Here is an 11,908-nt window from a genome sequence, read left to right on the forward strand (position 1 = left end):
TCATATAGTCATATGCACTTCTTGACAATTAACAATAAAAACCATTACTTGTATTTTCAACACTCGCATATTTTTCAGAAATCCCTTAGTGGAGAATAACCTTGGCAGTTGCCACGTTAGTTCTCTTTTTCTTTTGTCTTTAACCGAAGTTTACTAACCACTTGAATTCAAACACTTTGTTAGATTTTTTTTTCCATCACAATTGATTTAAAAAAAAATATTAAATCTGTCTAGCAATTATTTAATTTGTAATGAATATTCTCGCTAAAATTAATTCAAGTTGCTATGAATGTTGTATACATGAAGAACAAACTATTACATAATACAAGTTTCTCATCATTTTCACTACAAGAACTTCACGTTCAATAGTTGTGGGAAATTCTGGCAGCCATGAATAATTTTAAACTCAGATCAGTTCCAGTTTGCTCTTCCATTTGAATTATGCCCTCTACTCTCAGATGCTGAACCCTGACCAAGATGGCTTGATCTCTTCTTTTTGTGAATATTCCAGGAGAAAACAGGCTGGTCCAATCCACTTCCACTGACATCCTCGTGTGCATGTTTCTGGAAATTTGTTCCTTCAGGCTTGAATCTCTTTGAGGAAGGAGTGACATGGAAACTATCTTCCCAAGTTCTGTCGTTTTCTGTAGGGACAATTTTTGCCCTCGACTGTAATATGCTTTCATCTGCCCCTGTATCATCACTGGCTTGTGCTATGCTGTCAGATGAGAGGTGGTCTCTTGACTCTCTTCTTTTCCCTTTAGCTGAAAGCTTTGACATGTCCCCACCATTCTCCATAGCCTGCATCCATTGTAGCTCACTCAATGTATCAGCATATATCACATCTTTTCTTTTCCGCTTTCCAGTAACACCACTGTTGAAATCTTTGGCTTTGTCATCCTTTTTAATTGGAGCATACACCCATTCTGGCAATTCATGCTCTTCCATGAGACGTGATCTGTAGTTTTCCTTTTGTCTTCTCTCTTCATCCATTTTCTCGAACAGCCAAAATTCCTCATCTGATCGAGCAGCAAGGCGGTTAATTTCTCTCTCGCTAGGCACATCTGCCCCAAGTGAGCTTGAACCTCGACGCATAATCACCTCCAACATTTCTCTTCTGTCCTGGGCTGCACAAATAAGAACACCACATGTTCAAATAGTTTTCATCATTTAGCAATATGACCTAAGGAGCACTGACATGGTGGATCCGCACATTACAATGAATAATTTAGAGTCGCATAAAAGTTTAAAACTTTCCCCACCTTTGATTTGTTTGAATTGAGAGAAAGTGAGGGAAAGTAAAGTGTGAGAGTATTTGATCAGAGAAAGAATCAATAGTTTCTGTGAGGAGAACTTGGTAAAAATGATTAATCATACTTCAGCATGATACTCCCTTCATCCCAAATATATATTACTTTAGCAATTGCATACAAATTAAAAAGGTAGTTAATTTTGTATTTGAAGCAACTAATAAAATAAACCTACCCACTCCCTTCATACTTCAGCATGATACTCCCTTCATCCCAAATATATATTACTTTAGCAATCGCATACAAATTAAAAAGGTAGTTCATTTTGTATTTGAAGCAACTAATAAAATAAACCTACCCACTTCCTTCCTCTCTTAGTTTTCACTTGCAAAAGAAACTATTTCCAACTTTAGCCAAAAAGTAACTGTTGATAGATATCACCAGGATATAGCAAGTATCAAGAACTACAAACCTGTCGAAGTTGTATTGAAAAGTCCTGCCTGAATGACTTTGGCGTCTATACCCATCTTTTGTTTTGCACGTTCTAAAATCACCTCTTCAACTGACCCCACACTAACCAACACGAAAACCCGAACTTCCTTTTTTTGTCCAATACGATGTGCTCGGTCCTCGGCTTGTTGATCCATTTGTGGGTTCCAATCGCTGTCGAAGATTATAACAGTATCTGCTGTTTGTAAGTTCAAACCAAGACCGCCTGCCCGGGTGCTTAAGAGAAACATAAAGTATGGGGAGTCAGGAGCATTAAATTTCCGTAGTAGAGAGCCTCTTTCTTCAGTTTTTGTTGAGCCATCAAGTCTAAGATACTTGAAATCATGAAGTCGTAAATAAACTTCGAGAGTGTCCATGAGTCGAGTCATTTGTGAGAAAAGGAGGACTCGGTGACCAGCTCTGCGAAGTTTTGGGAGCAAACGGTCAAGAAGTTCAAACTTACCTGATGCTCTGACAATCTCCTCCTTACATTTATACATATCATAGTCTCCCACAAAGAGGTAAGGATGGTTACAACACTTTCTGAGTTGCATTGTTAAGTTCTGTAGACTTTTTGATTTTCCAGTACCTACAAATTGATACAAATTTAGGAAAAAGTTTTTAATGCAGGTTCTAATGTATCAGGCTAACATAAAAGGATCTTGAAATCAACAAATGTTATATGGGTAGTTTTTTGGCACAAAGTGAAGACAGCAAGATACAAAAAAAAGTGATTGCAAACCAAATTTATGTTGAATTAACAAGCATAGTTCACTAATTCATAAAAAAGTTGCAACTGACAAGAATATTTGTAGGAGAAACGGTAGAGATATAATTTTATTCTCCTTGATTTTATTTTATCATACTTATTTCTATATAATTTTAGTACGATTTGATTTGTATTTATTTCAGTCCATTTGTAGTCGTAATTATTTGAACATAATTTATTGAAACCACTTTTATATAGAGTCCTAGACTGTAGTAATAAACATAACTAAACTTCATGGGTTTTGAAAACTAACCACCAAAGGAACAAGTAGATTGCGATGAGAATAAACAAATACATCTGGCATTCCGATATTCAAAAAGTATTTGAGGGGAAGTTGCATTTGATTGAGTTTAAAAGGAGAAGTGGGTAACAAAAAAAAATAAAAGATAGATACAGACCGTTGTCCAAACCAACTCTGCCTACGTCAGTAACTTGTTGATAATAAACCTTCTGCCAGGCTGACATATCACATTTGAGTATGACCTGAGATTTCCCAGGAAGAAATTTTTCCACCTCATTTTTTTTCCTTCTTAATATGAAGGGCCTGATTACCTAAGAGTGAATGAAACAAGTCAATAAATGTTGAAATAGGAAGAAATTTAGAAGTTAGAAGAAAGAAACACACTTGATGTAGACGCCGAATGATTAATAGTTGTTCTTCATCTGATAGAGAGACATCAACTCGGTCTGCAAAGGGGGCATTGAACCAGTCCTCGAAATTTTGAACGGAGTTGAAAATGTTTGGAAGTAGAAAATTAAGCAGGGACCACAATTCCTGCAAACTGTTCTGAATTGGGGTACCAGTCAACAAAAGTCTTCGTTGGATGTGATAGCTGCACACGAATAAAATCCAAAAATTAGAGAAGAGCTAAACCATCTGAAAGGTAATACCACCCTATCGGTCAGCTAATAAATTGAGCAGAGCCTTGAATACTTTGACTGCGCTATGCAAGGTTTTGAAAGCTATCCCACAGTACTTTCATCGCCTTTTGTCTTTAGTTCGGTACGCACAGGTTATTTAGCATTATTGCATATAAACTTAAGGATATCTAACCAAGACTACAGGGGAATTGAACATATTAATTATTTTATAAAAAAATATTAATCAATATCATCAATATTCATCATGTAGAATTGTACCTATTGTCCAAGGTTTTTGCTAGAACAGACTCGTGATTCTTCAATCGATGACCTTCATCTACAATTAAGTAGATCCATTTAATTTTCTTGAGAAACGCTTTGTCTCTCATTATAAGATCATAATGTGTAATCATAACATTAAATTTCCCCTCTCCTGAATATTCTTCCTTTATTGCTTTTCTCTCATCCATCCGTCCATCATAAAGAATAGTTTTAATGCTGTATCAGAAAGAAAAGGCACAAGTGATTTGAAAGCATATATGATGTGCACAATTGACAGAGAGATAGTTCTAACTTCTATCCCTTCTCCCCACAAGGAGAGCAGGGAAAGAAATAATTTACAATTTCTGGCTAGACATACCTAGGAGCCCACGTTGAGAATTCAATGATCCAGTTTGGCAGAACTGCCTTTGGAGCAACAATCAAGTGGGGACCAGTCACACCTTTGTATTCGAAAAGATGTGCTATGAGAGAAATCGTTTGAATTGTTTTCCCAAGCCCCATTTCATCAGCCAAAATCCCATTTAAGTTGTTATTAAACAAAGAAAGCATCCATTGGAGCCCCTCTATCTGATATGATCTTAATTCTCCACCTTGAAGTATAGACGGTTGCTCAGTTACCTGTACACAATTAAGTTTATTATATTTCCAATGTACCACAACTTTTATCTAGAAACAATTGAAAAAAATAACTTCTTTACTTTCTTTTTCTTAAGTAAAGAAGAAACACATAAAGACAGCAAAAAGACCACAATGAATTAGAAGGATAAGGAATCCTCGTATACATTAGAGCAAAACAACGAAGAAAACAAAAAGTATCAATAACGAATGACCGTCAATCCTTCACCATTACCGTAAAGGAAACCCCACTTAAAAAGACAATATGCATTACACCAAATATAAGCCAAATACCTAAATCTATCCCAAACAGCTGTAATGGCAAACATCTAAGAAGAAAACAAATTGTGGAAACAAACTTCATTGCATTTCTGTCCATAACAAGAAATAAAGTGATTCACAAATGCTTTACCTTTTCCTGAATTGAATGTATGGCAGAATTGTATTGGCGCTGACCTTCAAGTAAATCATTAGAGTCACCATCATTGTGATCAGAATCTATCGCATCTATATCATCATCAACAGGTGATTCCTTATAAATTCCATTCTTTGAAGCATCTGACTCAGGTAAATCAGCTTCGGAATCTTCCAAGGGTTCAATGCCATCTGAATGTTTGAAGTCCTTTTGACGTTGAACAGCTGCTCCTAAATTTACAAGTAGTTTATTTGTTTCTTCAAGAAGCACAGTTAATCTTTCATTCTTACTCTCCTTCACCATTCTCATGTAAGCTTCTTGATCATCAGCCTTCAAGGCTTGAAATCTCAATTTCTCTGCCCGGGTTGCCCTTTGTCTTTGCCTTCCATGCCATGCCTGCAAAAAAATTATGGTAATCCATAATGTTCAATTAATGACAAATTAGCTTTCAAACAGCAAAGAAGAGAAAAAATGTCATGAAAAATTACATATAACTGTCCAGGAATGAAAGAGGCACTATCTATTTCTAAATTCTCCAACATATTTTGGAAATTAAAAAAACTCCCACGGGGAGAAGGAAGAGCTTCACAATGTTACCAGTACCAGCATTAATCATTACCATATACAAAGATGTTTGGGTAGACAACTTAATTAAGTGCTTATTGATTAAGAGAGTGCTTATCGTATATATATAATTTGTTTCTAAAATCGAAGAAGAAATGAGGGAAGTTTTTTTATAAGCTTTGAATAATCTGTCTTTATATGCTATTTTGGGGGGCTTATGATAATAAGCTGAAAACAACATATGGGCATATCATTATCATAAGATATTTCCATAGACACTTACAAATACACACACAAGTGTTTACGTCATACAATGAGCCCAAAAAAGTTCTTCCATACACCCTCTATATAACCTATGTTAATGAAAGAACTTAGACATATCATTAACACACTTGAAATTTATTTCTACAACACTCACTTGCACCTTTTCTATTTCCATTTCCTAACACCTTCCCCTTAAAATTCTTCATACACACTATCACTAGCATTTTTTAACTAATTAGTATCATTATGTCCAAACCACAACTTGGTATAAATGTTCGATGTGCACCTTGTTTCCTCTTTGAGATCTCTCTTTAACTAGTCTCTCATCACATGTTCATGATAGGTCAGAGTTGTGTTACAATTTAAGTTAATTACATAAATAATAAATAAATTATTCAAAAGAGTAGAGTTAAAATAGAAGTCTAGACATAAAGAGTAGTGTAAAATTACTATGTTGATGTTAGCTGTTATGTATATAAACAGATCAGTTGTGACTTCAAGACAAACACTTGCAAAACCCTGATTGCATCTTTTACAATACGAAATGAAAGATAAGAGGAAGAGTACCTGGATACCATCATTCCTCTGTTTTCTCCGCTTCAGAGAAGCTTGAATTTGTAACTGGAGCTCGCGGACAGAATTTAGTATTTCTGCAAAAAACCTTCTTTTTGTAGTCTCTATATTATTTTTCTCCACCTCTTCTAATCTTGACAGTCTCTGCATTTCAGGATCTATTTGAGATAGGCGGTATAGACTAATTCCATTCCATGCTCAGATATTGGAAAATCATGCATGTATCAGGAAAAAATAAACTTCATGCATGTATCAGGAAAAAATAAACTAAACCACTACACACTAAGTCGTGTATACTTAACTAGTATAAAATTACATTTCCTTGTTCCTACATAATTGTATGCATGTATGAATGGGTTTGCATGTGTCTATCTGCCCGTGTTTTTCAACCAGCCACCTTTTTTTTTTCTTTATTTGTAGAAAGAATTGATAAATAACACTCAAATTGCGACAATGTTTATGATCCTAGATTTACAGTAAGATAATATCGAATTTTTCAAGCCAGAGTGTATAAAAAAAATGTAGAAGTCTAAGATCAATTAAAGGAGTTGACCAGTAAGGGGATAAAAACTGATTGCAACAATGAAGCCTGAGCATCTATAGATATGAACTATAATCTATGATATATGTTCTATGAAAAGCAAAGTTCAAATCCAAAAGTGGGGAGGGGAGGCAATTCTGGTTTAAAAATAGAAAATCACCTCAGAATCCCGCCTCTTCCTCAATTGATTATCAGCATCCATGGCAAATGGATCTCCAACTCCATACAATGGACGGCGTAATCTCATCATGCCCCAATCAAACAATCTCCGGTCAGGATATGCACATTCAACATTGAGCCAGTATTCAGAACTCACATCAGACCGAACCTTTGATTGCAACTCTGCTAACTGCCGGAAGAGAAGTCCTTGCCAACAAGGACATGTTTCTTGTCATTTCTCGGTTATAGTTGAAATAGAGAAAATATAAAAATTAAGGCTTAAATAAATTTTTGGTAACTCTATTTTTTCAAATTCACTATTTTGGTCTCCCTGTTTTATATATTTCACAAATTTGACCCCTTTATATTACTTTTTAAATTATATTTTTTTATCCCTCAATTTAGAGGAATTTTGGTGGCAAAAATCCACAAAATTGAAGGATTAAAAAGGTAATATCTAAAGTGAAGAAATCAGTTTTGCCAAAAGTAAGGACCAAAACTGTGTTTTAAATTAACTAATTTCCCCACCCGAAATTATTAAGCTGTGCCCTACATAATGATGAGTAAGCTATAAAGGTGTTGCATTTACTTATACTACTCAAGCTAAGTCGTATTTTAGAGGCAATTGAAGAAAACAGAATGACAACAGTTATCTGTTTTGTATTTTTGTTAACCGAAACTAATTTGTATGGACTCTAATAACATTACAGAACTTATTACCAAAAGTACACTTAACAATGCCATAGCTTATAATAAGTGAAGGACAATTAAGTGACATACTATAAGGAATTTCAGCTATCAATTCGTGGAAGATAGACGACAACAATCACTGTCAAGCCTCTTCCCACTATGTGGGATGGACTACAACAGGAAGTTACACGTGATTTAGAGTAGAAAAACATCAAGGTTAGACATGACTCACAGTACACTAAGCATTGAAGAAAGGTTCAAGAATAATATTTACCTTCAGTCCATAAAGTTCAAGCAGGCACTTTGTCTGCAGGTCCTCTCCCCTGCTTGAAGGCAATTCTGGTTTGAAACAGTAGTACAGTTCTTCAGTAAAATTGTAAAGATTCTTAATAAGATATCACTTTCATTTAGTGGATATAGAAACAAGCAAATATATATGCAATAAAGGTAATTCTTTTTTACTAAAATCATTGACCTTGAAGCTCATTTAACCGATGCCGAATCTGGTTTTGATGACGGCTTTCCACTGCTTCCTCCAACTTGAAACCTGATGCACATTTCGGGCGTTGTTTCGATAATGCATCTTCAAGATCTGTTATTAAATCATCTCCGGAACTCTCTACATCGCCCTGGATTCACGAAAAACAGAAACATTGTTGTATAATTCTCATCAAAACTTTCTAAACTCTAACCAACATAAACCGCGCCACACAACTTATGAATAAAAGAACTGTACTAGGAGTGTGCAAAACAAAGCGATAGGAGTGAAGCTATAATAATGAACAGATAAAATGCCAGAATATCTTTCTACATAACTTTCTAGGTCAATTCAATTTACACAAAAATCAGTTCAAAACAATAAACAAAAAAATCGAACTGATTCAGATCCAAGTCGAATTTCATATAATTTTTTTAGTTAATCAAACTCAAGAACCGTGGAAAATCTGTAATCAAAAGACTACACTGACAGAGAAACTTTCTCTCATCAAAATTCAACCGAATTTCAGCATGCGATAGAGCAATTGCACATTAAATTTCATCCATAGCACTAAAAATCGCAAGAAAACACTTCACCATAGAAACAGTAAAATCTAACAGAACTCGTCGAAATTGAAGAGAGTTAAATCGATAGAATCAAGAAGAGAAAAAGAGGAGCATTACATTGACATTGTTGTTGAGACGATAGATGGAAGAAACGGAATCGAGAAGGTGAGAGGGAAGAGGAACGTCGCGAGAGAGAAAATTGAGAGCAGAAATGAGTGTTTTTGTGTGTTGTTGTTCCTTTTCTTCCATTGATATGGCGCGTAACGGTGTCGTTTTCGTATTTTCTTTAACCAATATTTCAAATTCTCTTAACTAATTCCTTGATCTCACGCTCACAACGTCACCAAAAAACTAATTTTACAAAACGGGTTTACGTACGGACTCTCTCGTGCTCCAGAGACAAAACTAAACCCTTCTTTCGTTCTTCGCCCTCTTCGTATTGTGTATTTAGGGATCAACTATTTTATTTTTTATTTTTTTTCATTTATATATACTACCAACCAAATGTTTATTTTTTTTTACGATACAAAGACTTTTTTGTCCCCATTTTAGAGTAAACAGATACCCTTCTTATACTTGAATTTTTTTTTTTGTGATTATTAAAGTAATTAAGACAATGTTTTTTTTTTCAACAAATCTTAACCCAATGGGTAGATACCAAAATTGTTAAGTTAGATGTTTAGATTGGAGTTCGAACACCCCTTCTCTATTTATATGTGTGAGTTTTCAATAACAATTGTTATTTTGTTTATTTAAAAGAAAATTACATCTGTGACCCGTCAAAAAAAAGTTTTTTTTGAAATAGTTCACTATTAGTTACGCCATTGACAAGTGGATTACTAACATTGTCTAATTGAATTAAAACCATTTGTGTATTATCTAAGTCATGAAATCAGTTTGTGGTTTAAAAATATAAGAGCATCTCCGATGAAAACTTTTTGACTTAATAGAAGAAATGGATTTAAGACTAATCTTTTTTTTAGGGATTAAGACTAATCTTTTGGCGTGGTGTAAATAATAGTGTCAAAAATTTTGACCAATAAAATTAAATATTATGTAATATTTCACCCAAAATAATAGTTTTAGTAGTTTTATTAATCTAAGTTCATTTGTAACCCTAATAATTGCTAATTGGAACAAAATAAGTCGTCAGATTTCTTTAACATTTCAGTTTTATAAACATCTTTCATATGTAAAAAAAGGGGAAAATTTGGTGTAGATATAGCCAACCATGCTTGATGCCGGATCCATCCATATCTAACAATGACTTCATCCTATTAAGAATTCCCAATGGGGAACGAAAAAAATAGGTACCTATTAATTACTATCACATATATAAAGATTTACTCTCTCTTCAACAACTAATGAGTTCAACAATTAAAATTAAAAAAAATAAAAAATAGATAAAAGTTTATCTCATCATCGCATACTCATGTGATTTTTGCTCTCTTCAATTTTATTTTTGGTTTTTAAATACACACATTAAAGTACATTTGGTGAGAGTTATTTAACAACTATTTTTAGTATATTACCATTAGAGTAATATAGTAATCAATAAAGTATGTACATATGAAACTTATTTAAGGACTCTTTAAGTGTAGTATCATTGTGATCTCTAATCAATAAAGTATGTACATATGAAACTCATTTAAGGACTCTTTAAATGTAGTATCATTGTGATCTCTAACCAACTATAAAAATATAATTTGATAATGATACGGATGAACAACTCACTTATCATTACACCAAAAAAAAACTCACTTATCAGTTATCACACAAGCATCTGCCATGTCTCCTAATTTTATAGCTCGAAACTCTTTTTATCTATTGAAGTTTTTAAAACAATAATAAAAATGTTCAAAATTAGTTATTAGTGACAATGAAAGATATTAAAAAAATGGAATAATGTTTTTTTTTCAATAAATTAAGGCAGTTCATTGAAATTGTCATCAAAGAGATTCGAGTTTAAGACTTTCAGAGGAGTATACTCCAAGATCTAAGGCCAACATCATACTAACTCAATTGCGTTAAAACTTAAAATGGAATAATTTTCAAAATCAATAGTCACAATTAGATGGTTCGTTTATGTTAAAAAATATGCTTAAACTTTACGTCTCATATTTACTAATCATGATATCTACTTTACCATATATGTTTGTCTTAGTTGCACTTTTAACCCCTTAAATTTTTCAATTGTGCGACTTTAGCTTCCCTATTTTGTTTTGTATGATTTTACCCGTTAAGTTTACCTTCTTTCTGATTTGGTAGTTGTTATCATGGTTTTTGGGTGCCAAGCCACTAATTGGACTTGAACCTTTCGACCGTTGATATCTCTCTTTTTTCTTGGGAAGGGTAAAAGGAGAAAAACCCTTAAAAAAGTTTCTAGATTCGGGGGTCGTTTTCGCTACGGGAAGGTGTTAGGCACCCGGAGCGATTATGGTATTCCATAAGAACCGCTATCCTAAGTTTATTTCTACGCTTTTAGTTTTATTGCTTATTTGTAAAAAGGAATGTATGATTAGTGAAGAATGGGGGTGAGAAGAAGTAGAATTTGATTTTTATTTCGGCTTGGATGAGTTTTGACTCATTGCCTACGTACCCTTTTAAGGGATCAAAACCGTTCGTAGTTCATTCTCAAAAATGGTTTTTTTTGCTTTTGTTGGTTGATTTTAAGTTTGAAAAGAGATTTTGAAGAAAGGAAATGAGAGGCCTCAAGGGCATAAGATTTAGAAAGCGTGAGGTAGAATTAGTCATTTTGCAAAAAATAAAGTCCAAGGAGGATTAAGATTGATTGAAGATTTTACTTAAGAAAATAAAGGGGAAATAAGGAGTTTTGACTCCATTTTATTTTCAAAAAGGTTTTCAAGTGTTATTTGCATGTTTTAGAAAAAAGTTGATTTTTTATCTAAGTGTTCGAAACTAAGCGTTCATCTAATCATGCAATCCTAGCCATACATCTATGCATACAATCCTAAGCATACATCTATGCATACAATCCTAAGCATACATCCAGGGTGAGTGTGTGCGTGTCGGTGCGTCATAGTGTCCATAGTCCATATTACAAAAATTGCCTAAATACATTCTATGGCCCCTTTGCCAAGCTACAAAACAATGATGACAAATTACATCTCTAAAATGAATTAAAACTTGCAAAAATAAATGCTAGGCTAAAGAAGGTGGAGGGAATGCTAAATGAGATGCATGAAACATGGAAATAAACTTGTTAGTGAAAAGAAAAAAACATAACAAGTACTAAGAAATAAAAGCATGCAAGATGGCACAAAAAGTTAACAAAATGACATTAAACCCTAAAAATTTAGGTATGAAACCTAAAGCATTCTTGGCCTCTAATTCTCATGCTTTAACAAATTTTGAAAGAGTTTTCTTTATCT

The 11,908-nt window shown here is 33.8% G+C and overlaps 1 protein-coding gene across 2 annotated transcripts; it reads right to left on the reverse strand.

The window, feature by feature from the left end:
• Positions 1-237: 237 nt before the first annotated feature.
• On the reverse strand, positions 238-8,962 carry LOC11414682 (probable ATP-dependent DNA helicase CHR12). 2 transcript variants are annotated; one of them, XM_003592401.3, is made up of 12 exons: positions 8,634-8,962; positions 7,948-8,101; positions 7,747-7,811; positions 6,784-6,972; positions 6,077-6,226; positions 4,679-5,077; positions 4,010-4,269; positions 3,649-3,867; positions 3,134-3,341; positions 2,907-3,060; positions 1,723-2,328; positions 238-1,127 (listed from the first exon to the last, which is right to left on the reverse strand). In XM_003592401.3, exons 1-12 carry the CDS (start codon positions 8,763-8,765, stop codon positions 412-414), a joined length of 3,252 nt encoding a protein of 1,083 aa, XP_003592449.1. In that variant the 5' UTR covers positions 8,766-8,962; the 3' UTR covers positions 238-411. The 2 variants fall into 2 exon arrangements, with proteins under 2 accessions (XP_003592449.1, XP_024626308.1); XM_024770540.2 differs by lacking the exon at positions 8,634-8,962 and having other exon boundaries at positions 6,784-6,989; positions 7,948-8,009.
• Between the last annotated feature and the right edge of the window lie 2,946 nt (positions 8,963-11,908).

Source organism: Medicago truncatula, chromosome 1 (genome assembly GCF_003473485.1).
Source record: "Medicago truncatula cultivar Jemalong A17 chromosome 1, MtrunA17r5.0-ANR, whole genome shotgun sequence".
Taxonomy (NCBI): domain Eukaryota; kingdom Viridiplantae; phylum Streptophyta; class Magnoliopsida; order Fabales; family Fabaceae; genus Medicago; species Medicago truncatula.